Here is a 23,076-nt window from a genome sequence, read left to right on the forward strand (position 1 = left end):
AACACCTGCTTAATTTAAAGTAGATGAAAAGCTCTGCTTGTGTGTCAACTTAAGGACATGCTTAAGTGCTTTCCTGGATTGGGGCCCAAATACTTACAAATACAGATGGTTATTATCAAGACCCAGAAAAGGCCAGGTAACCACCAACAGTCAATTATATTCCTACCAGAACTTCACACCAGTATATCATACTGTTTGAAGTTAATTGCTTTGAAATAATTGGACAGGTGAGCAGGTAAGTTCACACAGAGCATTTGCCATTTTCCTTTGTATTAAAAAAAAAACCAAACCACTACAGATTGCATGGACATAATGGGCATGATTTTAAACAAATCAAGACCAAGTTAAAAGAGAAGGGAAAAGGTATGTGCTTTTTAAAGACTTTTAATTTTTAACATCATTAAAACCTTGAAAAACTTCTCATTCAAGAGCTTCTTTAGTTAATACCTTGTTACTTCTCTTTTTATTGTTATGGTAATCAAGCCTTAATATATTGCAGCTTTATAGCATGAAATCAAGGCTAGGCCTGCGGGCATTAACAGATGTACAACAGCATGCAGTAAAACACAGGTATAGAGGCATGCAGAGCTGAATATGGCACTTTTTTTTTTGTATAATTGTTTAGCAATTCATCTGAACTTATTTTAACCTTGACAACAGATGAACTCTAACTCGTACCATGATCAGTCACTGGAAGCTGCACAAAACGGTGAGAATTCTGACCGCTGTCTTACAGGCTGAGTTTTATGAAAGCATGAAATGAAGTCTGAAAAGGATTTTAAATTGTTTGGATGACTACAGGCTGCCGCTGTAACTATTCAAACCATTTAACTGTATATATTCTACTCAAGGGAGAACAATAACACTAAGAAACCGGATTTAACATCAAAACTATGCCTCTCTGTAGGAAATCTATGCTCAGCGTCAGAATCCATATGCTCTCATAGCACAGGCACTCTTTGCAGCACACCAGAAGAAGAAAAAATCCCAAACATTTGGACCTGACTTCTGGTTTTGAAGTGACACTTGGACCTTGTGCTGGAGGCTCTGGTTACATTTGAACTTGACTTATCAAATCAAATGAGGTTATACATAAATTTTAGAAAGTTACAGCAGTCTGGTTTGCAGTGTTGAGATACCTCTCTCAAGGTGGGTGAGCTTCCCTAGACCTTTTCCAGGTACACAACAATGACGCCCAGTGTCAATCGGGCTCCCTTTCTTGATGTTAGATTCAGGAAACAATTACTTCTCCTGTGTGATTTTTTAAATTTAAAGAGAGCATTTTGCCAAGCAATTGCTTTCCCAATAAAACAGTTTCAAATTGCCAACAGTAAAAGCAATATGCCTATGACTTTATGAGATCAATCATACTGAGGTCCACATAGCAAAGCTCAAGGGCCATACACAGAACGGGTGGCTAGGATATAACCAACAGCTTCATTTTATCTGGAGCACAGCTTTACCAGCCATTCAGAAACACCTAACAAATCACATTTATTTGTCACTGCAGGCACGTATCCTTCATATAGCTATTCAATATTAACGAAGTAATAAGAAGAAAGTAGACACAGGTAATAGATCAGTCCAGTAAGAGTGAATATAGTTTTCCAAATTATTGATGGATAAAAGTAAGTCCCAACGTGTGAATCACCATTGTATCTGAAGATCCTGGTCAGCATCAGCCAGGAAAAGGCTCTCAGCTGCTCTCGTGGAAATACTCAGAACAATGATTGTAATGTATTCAGCTGATAACTGTTCTATACCTTTTAATTCAAACAAAGTTTCTGAACAGTAAGGAGGCCAGTCATCCAAACTTTTAGTATCAGGCATAAAAGTGAGTAACTCTCATGGCTGCAGTAAAAGCTAACTTCAGTGAGGCCATTCACACTTATAAGCACTACGCTTGACAGTGGTAAGTGCTTGTCAGATCAGACCTTAGGACGGGCATGCATGTTGCCCAGCATGAAACAAGTGGAATGAAAGACAATGGGTACAATAGTCCAGTGAACACACTAATTATATTAATAAAATGAAAGCTTAAATTTTGAAGCTAATCCGGGGCTATCATTTATAAAAGTTAACAGGGCATATTTAATTTAGGAATTGGCTACCGCTTCTCTTTCCACTGCTGAAACCTCATAAATGAAATATACTGGATTGCTGCCCAGTGCGGAAATAAAAGTTATGAATAATGTTTCTATCTCAATCTTTGTCAGTGCTTTAATATTCCTAATTACTTTAAAAAGCTAAATATTCAATATAGGAAAAACCTTCTTTTTCTTTTTATCTTCACTTGCAAGATTAGTGTAATTTAATATGAGTCACTGGCTAGTTTTAGTTCACAAGGCCCATTCGTGCTTTGGAATGCTTGTTACTCTTGGTGTGTATGCATGTGTGTGTAAACGAGCATGTGATGTATGCCCATGTTATCACAAGGTTTTTATTATTTTCTCATTTTTAAAATTCTTTAAGTACATATGCAGTGTATAAAAACCCAATGGCTGTTAGGTTGATTGTTATCTATTGCCAAAAATAACCAAAGGATAAAATGATTGTCTGAGACACTAAATTATTTTACAATTAAAAGAACTATTTTTCTTGAGATAGCAGTATTCTAGATAGATATTTAGTAAGTTATGCTTTCCAAGTTTTTCCCTTGTCTATATGTCAGGTGATCCCAAAAGGTTACATGACTTTTCTTTCTGTTCCCCTTCCTCTCACAGTTGCCTTTCCTGCTGTGACTGGGGAGATAGCACCTGCAGACAGAAAACAAGTAACCAGAGAAAAGTCTGTCCCATTGACTTTAGCCTCTATAGGTGTTTCCCCAGTCAAATCAAACTCCTCTTCTGATGCCAACCCTTTACCTATTATATTTTTGTCTGATAATGATGTCTCTTTCTTAAGATCCTAATCAATGTGCAAGGAAGGGAGGAACTAACAAAAAAATAAAACGTTTGTTCAGTAAGTGACTATCAAGATCTTTGTATATGCAGCCTTACTTACTTGACTAATACACAGATAGAGATCAATTAAAAAGCTTATTTCTGTTATGTCAATAATCGATTGAACCTATTTTACATCCATCACTGATGTTTATACCAGAAAAAATGCTTGCTCTCTCACTCTAGCATGAACTAGTCACGTAAACTTAAACTTATCTTTATCAATTAAGAAACTTTGACATGAACCTCTTTCTCCAGCTGAAATAACTGAAAGCCTCAAGTGTGAATTAATTTTCTAGTAAACAGTATAGAACTCCCACCTCTACCATTTTCCCACCTTGTGCAGTAGGGATAATTCAGTGTGTGGATTTCAAGTCAGAAGGAAGAACCTGAGCTGCATGGAGAGCCAATGGTAAAACTCCCACTGGCTTCAATTGGACAAGTATTCTGTCTAGAAAATACCCCAACTACTACACAAAATACTTAGTGAAGAACATGAAGTAGTAAAGATTGAAGAAAAAAAACACTGATAATAGAGGTATAATATCTACATTGGTATTCCAATAACAAGGTAGAAAGCAATAAGAGCATCCTTCACTGCATTTAACATTTCTTTATAAGAACAAGCGAAAAATCGAAAGTCACTACTGTAGGAAAGGGTAATATCACACATTAATCACTGCAAAATAACCAACTGACAAGCCTCAATTTCCATTTAAAGCATCCAATTTCTAAGGCCACTACTTTGTTTCCTACATTTTTTAAATAGCCGTATATATCTTTATTACATTTTTGTAATCTCTACTTACCACTAGAGCAATCAGTACCTCCCCATCCTGGTTCACAATGACAAGTGTCAGGAGAAACACATCTTCCATGCACGCACTCCTCTGTGCAGAGTGCTGTTAAGAAGAAATAATACACAGTTTTGTAAATATATTAAGCTGTTGGTAAACATACACTAAACTATGCCTTAGAGAGCAATATTTTGTTTAAAAATATTAAACAAAGAAAACAAACAAAAAATAATTACATGTAAGATTTAATTAATACTAAGTGACCAAAATAAAATATAGGTCTCTAGACAGCAATAAACTCATTTGTCAGTTAGGCTCTTTGTAATGAAAAACTCTAACACCAGAAATTACTTTGGTTAGAAGTTTTGCTTCATAATAAAATTTTGAACAAAGTGACACTTATGATTATTATAATTACAGAATACTAGCTTCCTTTACTGCATTCAGGTTGTTCCTGTTCATGAAAGAAAATGGAACTCCAAAGACCCAAAAACAGAGTTGTACAAAATAGCTTGAGAAAAAGAAATAATTTTACTACATGAAGTACGTAAGTGCAGGCTTGTCTTCTTGGGGTCATCAAGTTTTCTATAACTGAAGTATTCTCTACCATACTTGTCCACTTTCAGGTTATTAAAAGATCAAGATTCTCAAACTATGAAAACCTGGCTGGTGTCTCACTTGCCAGTTAACCTAGAGATGTACATCCTGATCATAATCCTGTTGGACAGATCTTCCTGCTCTTTATCCATCAAATCACATGTGACCAGTGATGAGGACACTGCCTTGTTACAACTGCAAGATCTTTCTAGCTTAGTCATTTCTTTTTTAGTTTCACTATATGTCAGAACTGAAATTTATTCTTATTTCTTATCTTGTGTTTAGGCAGTACTGTAGAGAGCATGAAATATTGATAGCTAATTCTCTAGCCACTAATTGTCCTAATCTTTTGTGCATTTATTTCATTTGAGTTAGAGTTTCTGAAGACAGAGAGGCATCCTAGTCTAGAGACGTAAGATGAAATTCAAGACAGCATATTAGAAAAGCAGCATTTTTTCCATAAAGAAATACATGCCTTCGTGCAGTCACTGAAAAATGACTGGTTACCTATGACAAGGAGCAGTTAACACAAATGACAGCCACAAATGTACATGTCGCTATTAAAAGCATATTGTGCAGGAAGGTACATGATATGGCTACTTAGAAAACTGTGCTCCACATAGCTTCACCTAAGAATACATTTTGCACTGATGTAACTCTTAACACATAAGTTTTACTAGAGCTAAGGAAATCAAAACTAAGATTTTTTCTCTTCCCTGTATAGGCATTTACATTAATAAATCATTCTTCCATGTAAAACGTGCAACAGGTCAGCTCTTCAGAGCATGAAAGCTGATGGTGGACTATTACTTTTCCAAATGACAAAACACCTGCTAATCGCTGGTATAAACTTAGTTGATTTAGCCACACAAACGTATCACACCTTAACTTGTTAAAATAAATACAAAATAATAATAGCTAATTGAGATAATAAACTTCACTTAATTACTTGTCTATAGACAGAAGTGCTGACTTCTTTAATAACGCTCCAGGCTCTTGGGAAGTGTGTTATGTGAGACTTGTAAGCAGGACTCAAGATGCTGTTCCTTTTCTAAAGCAGTCCATGGTGCATGAAATACACAATTTTTTGCATCTTTGTTTTTTAGGCATTTTGAAGTCCATTGTACTTGAAGATGAAAATATTTAAAGAGCAATTAGAGAGGTAGGAAAGGTAAAGACAATCCTTGGAACTGTGGGTGATCTCATCTGTGCTTTGTAACTTGCTAAGCAAGCAACCATGAACTTATTAGAATACGTTCATTTAAAGCTGTGAAATTACACAGGACTAATCCTGTAAATGGGGTCACAGAAATCCCCCTTTTTGAAAAAATGAAGCTTTTATGTGTCAGTTTATGTGAGGAGACAAATAATCAGACTCATGCATTGCCTGCCTCAAACCAGGCCTATAAAGGTCCACATAAAGGTCACATTTGGGTATCACTCTATATTTTACCATGGCAAATAAAATTTGAAATTTCCCTTATAAAAAGGAAGCCTTGTCTTGCTCTAATCTTTAGAGTTTAAATTAATTTTTCATTCTATTAACATTCAGCATAATAGGATACAATAGTCCCCAAGGCATTCTTCATAATATACTTTGTACAGTGGTTTGCAAATGATCTTAGTAGTTAATGGAACTATAAAAATTACTTGCACATAAAGGTCAAGAAAAATAGAGATAAGTATATATACGTTTTGGTCCTGCCCTGCTCAACATACAGCTAAAAGCCCCTGGAGTAAAGAAAACTTATACTAATGCAAGGAATACAATTCCTCCCAGTATGAAAAAGCCCAAGCAGCTCATCTTTTGGAATTCCACACTTTTATGTCTGCATTTTCCCTTGACCAATTCTCTTGAACAATCCAGCACCTCATTGATCAATTTATTATTAGCATTCTTGGCATGAGTTTAAGATCAGTTTGTAGTTTGATTCAGCCTGGTAATAAAATGACCTACATCAAAGCCCTGCCAAAATGCCATCTTTGCAGCAATGCGTTTAGCATGAGTTATTTGACCATATTCAAGGTCACACAGCAACTGCTCCTTATCATGGAAAAAAGTCAACGAAAGGCTTCTGTAACAATTCATTTGATGCTTATCACCTCCTTTATAATTATAAACAGTGGGTTTTTTTTAATATATAAGGTCAATACTCAGAGAAATAGACCTAAAGATTAAGCTCCTTTCAAACCTGAAATGACTACATAGATTTCTCTAACACTAGCACTTATTTTTTAATTGTTTTGCTGAGTTTGGACTCGGTATATTAAATGTCTATGTCCACAACCTATGAAAGCATGCAGTAGGCAGGCTGCTGTTACTGAGTAGTATACTGCTAAGTGGGGCAGCCTCTTCCGCCTAGAGGAAGCTTTCATTGCAGAGCTACTTGAAGAGGCACCACAGTGAGTTTCTCCCAGACAAAAGCAGCCATAGCCCAGGGATCTAGAGCTATTCTGTCTTCCTTGGTGCAGCATTCCTTTGTGTGGACCCAACCTGTGACTGAAGGGTTTAATTCTCCTGCTTAACCCCGTCTTACACACCCTGTTATACCCTGCTCATCACTACTTTACCAACATGTTGAATTGTACTAAAGTAACATGGCCAACACCTGCTACAATTGCCTCAGGCTCTTGTCAGGACTGGAAGTACATTTAGAGAAGAGTTTCATTCCAGTGGATGAAGTACTGAGTGATTTAGCTTGGGAAAGTTTTTTTTAGCTTGTCCAAGAGTATAACTTCTGTATTTTTTTCACAAAAGAATGATTAAGAAAATGGTTCTTATGCTTGTGATGGAAGTGCTATACTTACAGTGGTCCTTAGAACCTGGAGAAAATCACAACCACTGACCCAACAAAGTCCCATCACTTTTCCACCTGTAGGACTTCATTGTGACAGACAACCAAAATACCTTCAAAACAAAGTCTAAAGGAACACGCGCTAGAAAGCAGAAAACGGGCTTTGTGAACCACACTCAAAGCAGCATGTGTTGCCAAAGAAACCTGCTGGAGCATTCTGTACAAGCTTGAGTATCCAAAGCTCTGCAAGCTTTCTGCCCAGGGATTGTAGTCTAGTCAGGAGGTGACAGAAAGCAGAAATAACTGTTGCTACATAATAATAATGGAAAATACTGCTAAATGAAGATACAGATGCTACAGCGTGAGAGCAAAGCCAAAGTCAAGATGCTCTCCCAGAGCTACACAGAATGAACTGCTCTGTTGTGATCGCATGTGGCCAGAGGACTCTGTGCCATGACTGCAGGTTCTTCAAAATGTTTTCCTTTTCTCTGCCCTACTTCAGCCAGACTCTGCCAGATTTTCTTCACTACAAACTGATCTCACCCAAACTCTGACCATTTTTCCTTGTTGTGAACACAAAGAAGGCCTGCATTTTTTTTTTTCTATGCTGCTGGTATGTAACTTCAGGTCATCTAACCAGTTGGACAGTAGTTAAGACTCCACAAAGCAGACATTTAATGGACGAAGTGATGTTTTCCTTCACAATTTAGTATGTGTCCCTGGAAGTTTGGGCCATTGTAGCACATTCTTCTTGTCGCTAGTGCCATTTTTAGGGGAAAGAACAATTTTGTCAGGTGAAATAGCAGTTATCTCATGGCCAGCAGTTTCAGATAATACAGAGAGGTCAAAGAAGATGAAAAAGGATGTTTGCCCCTTATCCATTATGAATCTGTTCACTCAGGGCCACTCCTGTGCTTCCATTTTAATGTACTGGCCTGAATCCAGGTTGTGCAGAGTCTAAGATATTAGCTTCATTACATAAGCCTGTAGTCAGCTTTTGGCTGGATTCTCTTAGGATGTGCTTAGAAAAGTGAGGTTTGATAGCAGAAGAAGGATGACTACAGCTAATGCATCTAGGTAGGTTTCCCTTATTTTTAGACTACTGCTTATTTGTGGAACGGAAGATTCTCTCTTTAAATCACAGACTTTCTATCAGGAATCATGCTGATTAGATTGCTTCCTGGATAATTTTTTCCAACAAAGTGGAATAATTGTTCTCTATATTGCTTAATTTTTATTTCTGTGGTTATCACTCAGGACTCATTTATTAATTTATCACCTTGGATAGCAATTTAATGCAGGATTAGCAACCTCAATAGATGAAGACATGAAAAGATGTCAAAGACTGCTTAGCTCTGAGGAATTTATTGTTTCAGTGTATAGTAACCCTTATTTTTCATCTCCTTCTTGGTACCTAATGACAGCACCAATAAAAAAAAGTACAAAAACAAGGGGATCAATGTAAGCAAAGGAAAGATGAAATTGATGTAGATCATGTAACAGCAATGGGTCATAAGATCAACTCCTTTTCCAGTAGCTGTAATGCTATTACATTTTTTGGCAGATTTCGAGTTATAGGCTACATATTTATGCAATCCAAACAGAATCTATGGTATTTCTTGTTGAAAAGATGGGGAGGCTCTGACCATTGCCTTAGTGAGGTATCGATCTGTTCAAGAGAGCAGCTACGTTGTGTTATCCTCAGTCTTGACACTCTGCCAAAGCTTATGGAGTACACTATGCCAGAGATGACTTGTGAATGGCTAAAGTAAAAGAATTGAGGACATACATTTTGAGGATTTTGTCTTCTCTGAGGAGCAGAATCTGACATATGTCACTGTCACTGTTGACAAAATATCAGTAAATCCCTACATGAATCTGCTGGGAGGTGAAGATTTGTTAATAAGCACAAAACTTACATCAATTTCAGCCCATATTTTCTATTACTAGACAAATGGCAATCTGTGGCTCTAATGAGAAGGTTAAAACAGGGACTCTGATACTCTTGTCATGGCTGAGTGTTTCAGGCAGATGACACAAGCAAGTTTATAGATCCTGACATAATTTCAGCCAGACTGCATATTTCAGACTCTGGTACTCCACAGAAGGACTACTCACATTTTACTGATTACTGGAGGATCTGACACTGATGAGAATTCAGTTTAGTCCATGTTGCAACTATTGCCTGCCATAGGCCTTCCTCTAGGGAGTGGCTAGGGAAGTATATTGTGCTGGGGGAAGGTCAGAGTAGAAAAAAGACTGCATCTACTTCCAAGTGCCCTAAGAAAACCAAGATCGTGGAGCACTTTTAGAATTGCAGTCCAGTTGGACCCAAAAAACAGTGGAGCTGGAGCAGAACATCCCTGAGAAAGGAATGGCATAACATCAGTGACCACAAAATACCACAAAACAGTGCCAGTGACAGTAATAGAGAAAGTTAGAGCCCAAAGGGAGAGGTCAGTGAGAGCCACAAATTTAACAGACGCTTTGTGTCATTTGGATGCCCTATAGGTTTCACTTGCTCTGGTAGAGAAAGGAAATGGGAGATGGTACTTACCAATTAATAATGTCTGAATGAGAACTGAAAAGAAGCCTCCTAATAGCAGCAAATGTCAGAAGAGCAGAACTGGGGTCAGTAAGCTGAACTACTTTGTATCTTTGGCTGTGCGAACAACAGAAGAGCTCTGCAACACTTCCAAGCATGAAAAGGGAGTTGTGGGAAGGCACTGCAGGACTCTGAGCTTTGAAGTGCACCTGCCCTGCAAAAGGGACAGCTTGCTAGGCTGGGTAAAAGCAACAATAATCCATAGATGTGCAGACAAAATAACAATGAAGCTCTGGCAAGAGGAATGTGGGCAAAGACACTAAGAAGTGAAGTTTAAGAACCTAACCAAATTCTGCAATGAAGACAAAGCATCTTTGGACTACATGATCTCTAGAGGTCCCTTCCAGCCCCTACAGTTCTGTGATTCTGTGATTCTAATGCCTCCTTTCAACAGATGCATGGCTAGTGTCTAATACAAAAGCAAGACTGTACACCAAAATTGGAAATGCCAGTCCGCACAGAGATGTCTGCTGCTCCCCCCTTGAGCTTCATGGGGATCAGGAGATACAAGCAACTAGGCTGGAATGGTAGGGTGAAGAGAGAAATTCTACCTTCAAGTTAACTCTTGACTGCTTTAAGGTAAGTCATACACCCAAACTACCTACCATGTCTAGGGCTCAGTCTTTCTCACTGCCACAACAGAAAACGGATCTCAGCACATAAAGAACTCCTAGGAGATCGATTAACTATTGATAATTGTTGATTATTTCAGGCCTGAGACTGATTTTATGCATTTTCTGCCACTGCTTCAACTAGAAACAATCATTGCTTTCTACCATGTTGAGGGGAAAGACTTATGCTGAGATCAATTCTTCTAATCAATGTTTTAATACAATATTATTCTGTGGGATAATTTTCAGCATTTAACTTCTTCTAGTAAATGATTTCCCATTGCCTCACTGCAGGCAAAACAATCATTACCACTAGTTCAAACTGTTAATGAGGTTAAGAGAGATCCTGAATCAGCAGAGCAGAATCTATGACCCAGGAAAGCTTTTCCCTTCCTGCATCCTCTGTCTACTCCTTCCACTTTTCAGGTAAATTGACTGACTCTTTCCAGCAATTTGTAGAAAACACATTTCCACTAGTTAATTTTCTACTGGAATTTTATTCATCCAACTAGCAAACTTTATGCAAATTTGTGCTTTATATTGCTCAAATTGTGCTTTATATTGTACCCTCAGTAACATTACAGCACTACTGCCTTTCTCCAAGTAACATACAAATATTAACACCCACTCCTAGACATTGTCTTTTATTTTCTCTATATATGATTTGGTAGACCTCATTTCACCAAAACTGAATGCGATCAAACAGTATTTGCCAGAGGAGGCCCCAGTTCCCTGTCATTCTGTTCCCGACCATAAGTAACTTTCTTCTTTTTCTGTAGACTGAGGAAATGAAATTCTTGATGGGTTGGGGAAAAGGGGAAAACTTGTACCTAACTAAAATCCCCGGTCCTTTCAGCTTTTGTGCTAATATATGGAAAAACAGCCAAACCTACTCAAAGAATGTAACCTGACCTGTCAAACCTAGGCCTGAAGAGCCTACTACAATAACCAAGCTATCTTCCCCTGTTCTCTGGAAATCACCTCAAAATTACAGCACTTGCATACTTTGCTACAGATTAATCACTCAGGACATTAAGTGAATTTCTTTGTGTACAAATTCCACCATATTCCAGTTCATTTTTGAATCTGGTAGCATTGTTACATGTCCATAGCTCTCTGATGACTGACTTGCCCTGAAACGTGGGCTTTATGCCAAGAGAATTTTATTTTCTGTCAGTAAATGACACAGCTCCACTGCTGATTGATTTTCATAGGATGAGAATATGTGCTGTGTGTAAGACTGAGGGTGGGTGCATCAAAAATATTTTTCCTAACGGATCAAAAATAGATCAAGATGTCTGGACTGCAGGATACTCTGGGCAACCTTTGCTGAGCAATACGACATCGAGTAAAACAAAATCACACCAATTTCCCTAGATGAATTCTTGTCTATAGAACATTGAATAAACCATTGATTTTTCCACACAAATTCTTTCTTCATTCTTACTCCAAATTTCATCAAGCCAATCCAACAAAAATCCTTTTCTTTGTTTCTCACAAAAATAGGATGAATATGGACAAATTTCTAAAGGCAAACCTGTCATTGAGACCAGGCAATTTTATGGCATGGGCCCTAGAGGGCCAATGCATTTCAGATTTCATTTCATATCAAGCTACACTCTGAAAATGAAGGTCACCCTGATGAAATCAAGAATAAAAGTATTTTCTGTTTGAAGATCATGTTAATGTATGAGCAACGCTAACATTACTGGGGATGGAATATTTAAATGCAAACACTTTTCACTTTTCTCACATTTCAAAAGGAACCACAGTGATGTGTTTCATAGCAACTTATTGAAAGAACTGAAAAAAAAAGACCCCAGGAACAAATTATTGTATAACTATGGGCACTGATTCTTATCTGAAGCCACTAGCTCAAACTTTCTGTAACCAGCTCTGGGTTTCAGGAAGTCAACTGATTTAGACTTAAGTCCAACTTCTTAGTAATGTCTAATTGTCTAGAGAAATGTTCTACTAATGGGATATGGCAAAACATACTGTCCCGTTCTTGTGATTCATGCTGCTGCCTGAGAATAGAAGATAGGCATAGAAAATAAAAACTTTTACCTACACAGTCAGAAGCTCTTTCAAGCTGACCACTCTTTACTATAGGGTAAATTCAATAAAAATTCCATTCAATTTTTATGTTTATACAAAACCACTCCACAATATTTGGGGAAGGATAGTCATTATGGAAAATATCAATAAAGTTTTTAAAAGGAATTCTGTTTAAACTGCAGATTTCCAAAAGAGTGACACGCGTGAACGTAACTGGGAGGATATCAAATTCTGAGGTACAAATCCATGACTTTTACTTCAGTAGAGCTTGCATATGCACAACACTGCTGTAATTGAAAGTGTACTTATGTTACTTGTTATACTCAATATCTAGTTTAATTTCTTTAAAAGTATGCTTACAACGTGCTTCATACACACTTTCTTATTTCTTAACCAGAAAAAGTCTCTATATTTGATTCAATTTACACACTTAAGTTGTAAGCTTTTTCAAGGAACACTATCTTTTAGTGGTTTTGCACACATTCCTAAACATTACAGCAATACAAGTAAATCATAGTATTCAGAAAAGAAGAATCTTGATAAAAAGAAGGAAGGTTTTGGGATTAAATAGATTGAAAATGTCTCTTGACTTACTGCACCAGAGAGTAAGTTTTGCAGAAGCAAATACTTGTGTTACAAATACTGAAAATAAATTATTTAAAAATGCTTCACGATCATATCTACAACGGTCTGGAGTTTCATGAAAAAATTCCCTGAGGAGCCTTAAACACATTTATTGAAGTGAAAAGCATGTGCAACAATACACAAATATAAAGTGGGATGCTATAATCCTGTAACAGAAAGAAAAATAGATGTCTCCATAAACAGTCAAAGAGTATCTGGTTCCAGAGGAAGTAGCTGTGGCTGGATCTTGGTTAGAAGAGCTCTCTCTCTCTCTGACTAGCCTTTTTAATGTTTGATTAATAATCTTATTCTGTACTGGATTATGAAGTGTTATCGGATGCTTTCCAAACTATCATCCAACACGATCATCTTATTCTGGTGAGAACCAGAACCAAACACTGACTTGCCAACTGACTCTCTTGCAAACTGAAAACTATCACCTACGTGTACTGTGAGAACCCTGAGTTCACCACCAGCCCTTCCACCTTCACATATTTTTTTTTTTTATTTCCACATGCAGAATTCAATGCTGTTTTGCTTCATTATTCGCCCACTTCACTAAAATTCCTCATGCAAATGTCTCAGGAAGTTGCTTTGCTGTACAAAGTTAAAGAAAGAATTAGCACATCCATGTGCATCCATACAAAAGCACAACTCAGTCTGCAGATAAGCTGCTAATTCAGCAGTGACAGCTGACATTTATTGTTGTTGAGGTGTTAACACTACTCAGGAATGGTGTATGCCCACTCTTCTCAGCTCTACGTTGATGGAAACTATCATTCATTGCCACTGAAAGGCAGACTCCTCATGCAAAAATGCAGTTTCAATAGAATCATAGAATTGCTCAGTTTGGAAAAGACTGCAAGATCATCGAGTCCAACCACAATCTAATTATACTACCTTAACTCTAACAACCCTCCGCTAAATCGTGTCCCTGAGCACCACATCCAAACGGTTTCTAAACATATTCAGGGATAGTGACTCAACCACCTCCCTGGGGAGCCCATTCCAGTTCTTAGCAACCCTTTCTGTAAAGAAGTTTTTCCTGATATCCAAACTAAACTTCCCCTGGTGCAACTTGAGGCCATTTCCCCTTGTCCTGTCACCTGTCACCAGTGAGAAGAGACCAACCCCGCTCTTGCTGTACGCACCTTAAGTAGGAAGAAGTTACCCCTAAAGTCACACGTGCATAATTTGGCATCTTAATATATTTTACACGTTGGCTCTAGGTAATATATGCTGCAGAGTTGTAAGCTTTTATTTTATTTTAACATAGGTGATTGCTTTCTACAACTTGTGAAGACTTGCTTCATAACAGTACCATGAACTTGCATTACGCTACATAGTTATTGAACTATAGTAACTGCACCCAGCTTAGCCAAACAATTCTTCCTGCCTGCACGGGCTGACGTATTTAGGGCATCCCTGGCTGCTAAAAATGGCTGAGAGAACAGAGGGTGGCAGGAGCAAGGCCACAAACCCTCTGCCAGCCCAGACAACCGCCAGCACTGGCTCATCCTTTCCAAGGTTCTGAAATGAAGAGTATTTGAAAAGAGTGGATCACACCAGCTTTGAATGTAGTCTCCTGTCACTATTAAAATCAAGAGGTAGAAAGACCAAAAAAACCCATAAGGTAATTTCATGAGAATCATATTGATGAGTGTGTTTCATTAACTATAGCACATCCGTACCATGCTATTATTCTATTGTATGCATTTCAGGCATTCTTGTAGTGATACTGATACATTCTCATTTAGAGTTTCAGTCTTATAAGATGCCTACATAAGATTTCCCCTAGAAATGGGGAAGAGGAGTGACTGGTAACTGGACCTGGCCTACATTATGATGGCCCTTTTCTTCAGTCAACAGAGAACTTGCCCCAGAGCTGTCCTGGCACTCAACTAGCAGCTTCCCAGGTGACTAGAACTGTTGTGTTATAGACTCTGGGATGGGTCAGGGAAGGGACGATTGCAGCCACAGGAAACTACAGCTCTGCTATCACAGGTCTTGTAAGTAGAGACAAAGAAGCTCTTTCGGAAGGCCATCTTGATTTAGGTAACATTATTTCCTCTCCATCTTTCTCCCTCTCCTACCTTACTAGGCTTTCAAACTTCTTCAGAGCATGAGGGAAATAAATCTAGTAAATAGGAGAAGAATGTAGAGTGACGTAATGAGTGTAATGAGTAGTTAAGAAAACAACTTCATTTTTAAACATGACTCATTTCACACCTGTCATCTTTCTGACTCTGTTTCAGTAAGTTAACTCACTTCACCATTTGTCCGGACTCCTAATGAGCTTCTAACTCTTTTGGAGGGAAAAATCTTCTGGAGTTCTGTGTCTTCATAACATGATAAACAGAAATGTCTTGTAGGTAAATGTGCTGAATAACAGCTCACTCATGTCTGGGATGGGCAGGACTTTGTTTTTGCAAGCCTATACAAGAGAACGGACAATCACCAAAGGAAAGTCTGAGCTCCCATGGATTAGAACCAGCACCCTCCACACCATTCTAGATGAGTGCAAACTAACATTAACAACACTGAAGTGCATTAAAGCAGGTGGAAGAAGAAGGGATTTTGAAAGGGAATAGAGATGGTGAAGTAACTGAGGATGCCCGCTTCCACACAGTGGATCTATGCTGAATTTACAGCAGCTGGGGCCCAACCTGTCTTTGCTAAAAGAAGTACAAAACTTTATGCTGCACAGTTTTTTCTTTGAATTCAACAATGAATTCATATCTGTGATTATTATGTCTTTTTTTCCAATTCTGTTGAAGCTTTCAGGCATCTAAGCATTAGCATGAATACTACTGAGTACCCCAGATCCAGAGCCTCCTTCTGTATATTCCCTGCATCCTTTTATACCAATCAAACTGAGATTGCCCATAGCAGCCAGAAAACCTTTTCTACTGCTATTCTAGCAACAGCCTGGATCTTTTTCTAAGTATAATGCCTGCATAATTTTTCCTCTCATATTTATTAAGCCCCTGGAGACATTATATAGCTTCAGCACACTTTCCTTTCTGCCTTTATGCTGTTCTCATTTCCCTGCACGAACATTTTGTTTCTCCTGCCTCTGCTGCATTTCTTCCAGAAGTCCTGCCCTTATTTCATTACTACGCTCCACCAGCATCTTTGCAAATCCATCAGCATCCAGAAGCTGACTGCAAATACAAAATGATGGATGGGAGATGAGAATTGATTTTTTCACCTTCCCATCAAAGAGGTCTTCCTGTTTTCTTTAGGCTGAATAGTAACCCAGGTGTCTCTACGCCACAAGATAAACTGATCTACTAATATGGCGAGTCTTCCTCTTCCTCTTCACATACACCAGTCTCCCAGGATGTTCAGAACGAATAAGCAAAGGCCTCTAATGTTTGCAGAGCCATGTTCTGTAAAAATGGTATACTGAGCCATGGTATATAGCCCCTGGGTCTGCAGTATGGCAGCACATGCTGAGTGCAGACAGTTCTGTTGCATGCTCCTTCTGTTGCTTTCTAATCAACCCACCTGCTCCTACAACAGAAATCAGGGATTCCTCCCAGCCACCACACGGTGGTAAGACTGCTGATCCTGCTGCTACTACTACCATGACCTGAAGCTGAATCTTGTAATTCCTGTGCAAATTTCCCCTCAGATAGGAACACAAGATCCAAATTATTTTCCCCATATTCTTCTCTGGAGAAAAATATACAGAATCATCTCAAACGCATATAAAAGAAGGAATTTCGGAGTGTCTCCTACTGTCATTTCAATTTCATAATTAATAACACTATACAGAATGGCCTTCCACACCACTTTCACGCATTCATACACCTCAAATCAGAAAGAAAAGGAGAGAATGTCCCCTGATACAAAGTATCTATGTACTGCTATATCATTTGCCCTTAATTTATGTTGCATTATTGATGTACAGAATGCTGTACTTGAATAATGTAACAGTAAGGCTTTTACAGAAAGCAAAAGCACCAGCTTTAATGTGTGTCTATAAAGATAAGAAAAATATACTTCCTAAGTCCAGCAGATTTCAAATAATAAATTTTCAAGTTACAGGAATGCTGGCCAAAAGGAATTTAAAGGTGAGGTGAGAAGGAGAGAAGCGGGGGTGGACACTTCTTTCAAAATGTTAATGAGCTACTGCCTCATAAAGTGATAATAACCAACAAATCTGACATACACACAAACATTATGAATATTCAGGAAGTTTAAGATGCTGATTCAACATTTTCTACGAGTGTACAACTTCTGCACTGATCACATAAGCTATTATTTTTCTTTTCATCGTAAGTACACTTGACTGCAGTGTCGGTGTGTTGTTGCAGCATATGCATTGAATTGCAAGTATTGTAATTCATCCAGATGGCAGGAAGCTTTGGAATTGTTATTTCTATGGTACAGATGTTTAACAGTGCAGCCATATGGCTCCAACAAGGCAGCCTTTTCAGAGATCACAAAAACTACACTAGACATGCAACCTTGTAAATATGATTTGAGTCCTGAGTGAATGCAAATGTTTACATTGCTACGATATAAAGCATACACTGTACATTGCAGACAGAAATTATGAGATGTTATTTGAAAGGAATCAGGTCCCATATTTGCATAATTTCACTAATCAGATACTATATCAACACTCTTTATTTGTTTTTGAAATTTATGGAAGGCATCAGACACAAGTTAGCTGGAAAGATGGCCAAATAACCACAAGCATATATAAAAACGTCCTTAAACCTCTGGTCTGGGTGAACTACCACAGTAGGTGAGAAACTGAGATTCAATCACTGAGATTGAGAATTTCTCTACACAAAGATTTGTCAAAGTCAAAGAGCCCTTAATGATGGCTGTGGCAATTGTAATGTGGAAACCTGAATGTTGAGAAACAATCTAAGATCAATAACACCTTGGTCAAGAAAGGAAAGAACCATGAAATGGTCGATTTATAACTCTACTGAATACTGTCAGCTCTGAATGATAGATAAATGACAGCAAATAAGATTGTTAAATCACTAATCTTGTCTCTATTAAATCCTGTCACATCGCATAGATTTATATACTAGAAGGAAAGAGTAAGGCCTGAGAATGACAAATAAAACTCTTAAAAATGAAAATGTATCAATCTATAAAAAAAAAAAAAAGGTAAATTCTCAACTTTCAACTTTGTAGTTGTTTTTTTCTTTCCTGTCAAAAAAATCAGAGATAAGCAGGTTTTTTTTTGTTTGTTTTTTTTTTCCTTTTTCCTGATTCTGGGGTCTCTGACCCTTTGTTACCTAGCATAAACTTCTCTTTTATATAATCTGTAGAGCAAGAATAACATTAAACTGGATAGACTGAAAAAAGCACTGGTCTCTCAGACAAAAAGATATCCATTTAGTACAGAGGGGATCTTTCCACATGACATATTCTTAAAGGGAAGTAGTCAGTTATGATCTACTCAGAGAGCAAAATCATGAAAGAGCCATGTGATATTCCTGCAGTGCTTTCTTGTGGTTTTTGTTTTCATTCTTTGAGCAGGAAAGTATTTAGAGATGTTATATCACAGATACTAACTGAGACAGTATAATTTTAAAATATCCATACAAAAGCCTTGAAGGGTAGTTGAAGTCTGAGGTTGTTTTAAAAAAAGATTTTCTGCAGTTTATGCATTTGCTCTGCCAAAAGCTTACCTTAGCAAACAAAGTGTAGTAAATCACAGTTACTCTGATTTACTGCCCAATGTGTGCTGTTTGTTTTCAGGGACAGTTCAGTGAAAAGCTGTGTCATGTACAAGCACATCCATAGATATGGAATTGCTCTGCAGAACTATCGGAATGGTAGCAAGCATTCCTAAGATATCGATGGAAAAATGTAGATGAGTATTTTTGGTATTCTTCAGGTGATATCTTTTGAATACCATTACAATACAAAAATATTCCAAGCCTTTCGTAGGCACAAAGAAGACAATTTCATACTGCAAAACTTTTTAGTCTAAGTAGCTCAGGCTAGATGTATAGCATATCAGTCAAAAATTTTAATGATTTCATCTTTTGCCCAAATTCCACATTTTTGAAGGTAGTAGCATATGAAGATACGAAAAAGGGGAAAGACACCAAGGAAAGAATGGTAAAGCAAGAACTAAGGAGGACAGAATCTGTTAATCATAGAATCACAGAATGGCCCGGGTTGGAAGAGGACTTTAGGGATCAACTACTCCAGCCCTCCTGCCATGGGCAGGCACACCTCTCGCTACATCAGGCTGCATCCAACCTGGTCCTGAACACTTCCAGGGATGAAGCATTCACAGCTTCTCTGGGCAGCCTGCACCAGTGCCTCACTACTCTCAGAGTGAATAATTTCTTCTTTGTATCTGATCTAAATTGTGTTAGACCTAATCCATTAAGAAAGTTCCAACAGGAGGACAAAGGAAAAAAAAATGCATCACTGACATTCCTTTAAAAAACAGTAAATGAGAAAGGAAAAGATCAAAACTGTAGCTGAAAGCCTGCTTTAAAATCCAAGAAGGAGTCATTAATAGAGATTTAAACCCAGCCTTCAATAGTCTAAACATGTCATTGTTAATTACAAAGCTATTTAACTTCTGCAAGAAATAAGGGCTGATATTAATGAAAGAAGAACCAATTAGCCTTTAATCTACACACTGTTTTTTAATCAAAACTTTCTTTTGATCATCAGACTCACTGCGGGATGTACTCTCTTCCTCATGTTGTAGTGGCTTCCATGATTGCTAATGGAATAGATTTTAAAGGGCTGACTGAGCAAGGAGAACTTTCTCTGCAGGGCTGAAGGTTCCTTTAGCTTATGTCAGTGAGGCTTACTGGAAGTACTCTCATCTCCAAACCATGTTGCCCCATAAGTGCACAGTCAACTGGGAAGATTCTGATGTCTCCTGACCCCTCTTCTGCACAGCTACCACCAAAAGAGCAAGCATTGACCATGTCTAGAGGAAAGTAGGACAAGGGTACTAGATTACCTTATCAAGAAAGAGCAAAAAAAAATACCAGTTTAAAGAAAGAAAAGGGAAAGGGAAATTAAGGAAAGAGACAAAAGCAGAGAGGTGCTACAAGGAATGAAAATGAAATTCACTGCTGACTGTGAAGAATGATGAATGGGAGAATTTGCTTGTTGGAGCAGGAACACATCATGAAAAAAATACAAAACTAATGGGACAAGTATATGATGTGCTTGAAACAAAGGGACGAGATGGGAAGGATCACTTTAGCTAAACACTATCATGCCTTCAAACTCCTGTGTGCAAGGCCAGAGAGTCTAGAGGTGTTTTTGTTTTTTTTTTTTTGTTACTGTGGCTTGTTGTGGTATTAAAACAATGAGACCAAGTATCCACTACCAATCATGATGGAGAACTTCTTTCATTTCCTTCTCAGCTGCACACGCTGATCAGATTTTCCAGGAAGGAGAATAAATAGAGAATGTCCCTGACATGAACTCTATCTATATAAACACGAAGATAATGAAATTTAAGAATCTGACTTCTGCGCATGTGAATAACAGAGAGAATGTAGGTGCAGTCTGCACTCAAACACAACATTCCTGGTTTGAGCAGAAAACTACTGCCTGTTCTGCATTAACAAACCTTTGGCGTACAGTATATGCCAGGCAACAGCAGTAAGAGAACCCTTTCAGTGTTATTCCTGAGGAAAAAAAAACATTTTAAAATGATTTTTAATATCCTGAGAGCCTTCTCAGAAAGTCTGTAGAGTTTTACCCTTGTTGCAGACAGTATGGCAATTAAAAAAAAAAAAAAATCGATAGATTGCAGAGAGAAAAGTAAAAAAAAAAAAAAAAAAGATCTGTGCCGGACAGGATTTTGAGACAGAAGTTTCAAGTTGGTAATAACAGTGTGTGCAATAGCTGTTGAAATGATACAGGCACTTGGGAAATTTAAAGGTAAGTGCATATTTAGCAGAGGGGGGATTTTAGCAAAGGCGTTGGGCTCCTTTAAGTGTTTTATAGGAGTTGAGTCACAGTACTCTGCATTTTGAAAGATCAAATTTATTCCTCTGTCTGCAAAATAACAGCAATTCCAATGCCTTATGAATTACCAAGAACTGGTAATTTTGCACAGTTCAAAACCCCTTTTCATTAATTGATTGCCATAACGGTAATTCAACATGACGTTAGGTCCTGTTCATGTTTTTGAGGTGCTTAAATACTACCATACGAGTACCATATAGGTATCTGCTGTAGTTTCCATGGAAATAAATAGGGGGCATTACTTTCGCAGCGGTCTGCTTAAATCTCTATAAAACTTGCATTCTGATATCATCAAAGACTTTCATTTTTCTTGTGTCATAATCCCATTCTAACAAGATGGAGACAAGAGATCCCCTCCAAATACACTCTTATTGGACACAACATTTTTAATTAACAAAGATCCATTTTCCTTTTGTCACTCTCATACTGACCTAACAGACTCCAAGGTTTCTATTTACTTATGCAATGTAATCAAAACAATGCTTTTCTGATTTTTGTGAAGCTTTTTACAGAGTAGGATTATTCTCAGGAACCATATGAGGCACCATGAATTTTAACTGCTCTTAACTAAAGTAAGAACTTTGAAAGTTAAGAAGTGCTAAGTTTATGCCTCTTAAACTATGCAATAGTTCATTCCTGAGAGTGTTCTCAGTTCCGCTAATCCTTTAACATCAGTGCATACTTAGATAAATTACTCCCCAGAGTAAGGTCTGAATCAGGAAAGCACTCAGGAACTTGATTAACTCCATCCCCAATGATTTCAGCAAAAACTTTACTAAGGTGCTTGAAATGCACACAGTGGAAATGTCCTCTACCTGCAGTTCTGACTGAAATCAGTGAGACCTGAAGGTTCGGAGCAGCTCTGAAAATCAGTCCCCAGTATAACTACTGCAACACATCTTTAATTTGTCTGCCTCCAAAACACTACTTCTAATTGACACATCTGAATCAAATCTGTGTACATACGTATACAGTAGTCTCCACTTTCATAATATCCGGGACAGCACTGGGATCTCCGCCGATACATGGTTCTTAGTCCTCTTCGATATGCCGTTTTATAACTTATTCTAAATTGCAAGACAGAAAGCCATTTGACAATATTGAAAATCAATGCTCAGTGTTGGAATTATATTTGTGTTAAATTATACTAAGGATAGCATTCAATAATTATTTTAAAATGCATGAGAGCTTTCAATATTAAAAGCTACAATAAAAAAAAAGATCAATACTTGTTTTGAAACTTGAAATATAAGTTGTATTATAAACACAGTACTCACGACAGTCAATCACTGCAGCCTTTCCTAGGACTGTTATCTTAAAACACTGTGTCAGTAGCAAATTATGGGCAAGGAGTTTCTTCAACAATAAACAATTCATTTCTGTGTATGAGCAAGGTCAGCTATCATCACAGAATCATAGAACTGCCCAGGTTGGAATAAACAGATTTTTCTATGGAGACCATCGTGTCAGCATGGTAGACAAGAAATAACCACAACAAAAACTGCTCTTGATTATACAAAACATGAATTTAACCCCAAAATGATTTTTTCTACTTTCTAACCCTCCCAAAGCATTAGTGCGCCGAAAAAAGACACTGTAATCCCAATTCTGGATTTAAAGTATGTTTTCCCTACCAGAATCTGCAATACACAGATACTGAAAGTAGTGGAGTTTTCTGTATTTTATAGAATTACCCATAGCATTAGAATCATAAAATGGCCTGGGTTGAAAAGGACCACAATGATCATGGAGTTTCAACCCCCCTGCTATGTGCAGGGTCACCAACCACTAGTCCAGGCTGCCCATGAGCAATGAAGCCTGAGAACAACACATACTATTGTGCTAGTTTGTCTCCTAACACACCTCTTCCCAGGTGAAGCCCAGTTCTGAGCTGATAGACCACACTGTGTGATCAGACATCATATACCATATCTTCAAAACACAGAGGTGCTATCACGACACCAAAATCACATCGAGCAGTGTAGAAGAGTCTGCCTAATTCTTCAAGATTTAGGAGATGTGTTTATTTCCTACAATACACCTAAACATGCAATGATC

General features: G+C 37.8%; 1 protein-coding gene across 11 annotated transcripts in view; it reads right to left on the reverse strand.

Moving 5' to 3' along the window:
• The window catches only part of MEGF11 (multiple EGF like domains 11), a 276,513-nt gene that overhangs the window by 166,006 nt on the left and 87,431 nt on the right, over positions 1-23,076 (reverse strand). For all 11 annotated transcript variants that reach the window (XM_040706671.2, XM_040706670.2, XM_040706666.2 and 8 more), the window contains 2 exons: positions 21,985-22,085; positions 3,752-3,844 (listed from right to left, as the gene is read on the reverse strand). In XM_040706671.2, coding sequence (XP_040562605.1) covers positions 3,752-3,844; positions 21,985-22,085 — 194 coding nt within the window. The remainder of the gene's footprint in view (positions 1-3,751; positions 3,845-21,984; positions 22,086-23,076) is intronic.

The sequence above is a fragment of the Gallus gallus genome, chromosome 10, assembly GCF_016699485.2.
Source record: "Gallus gallus isolate bGalGal1 chromosome 10, bGalGal1.mat.broiler.GRCg7b, whole genome shotgun sequence".
NCBI classification, from domain to species: Eukaryota; Metazoa; Chordata; class Aves; order Galliformes; family Phasianidae; genus Gallus; species Gallus gallus.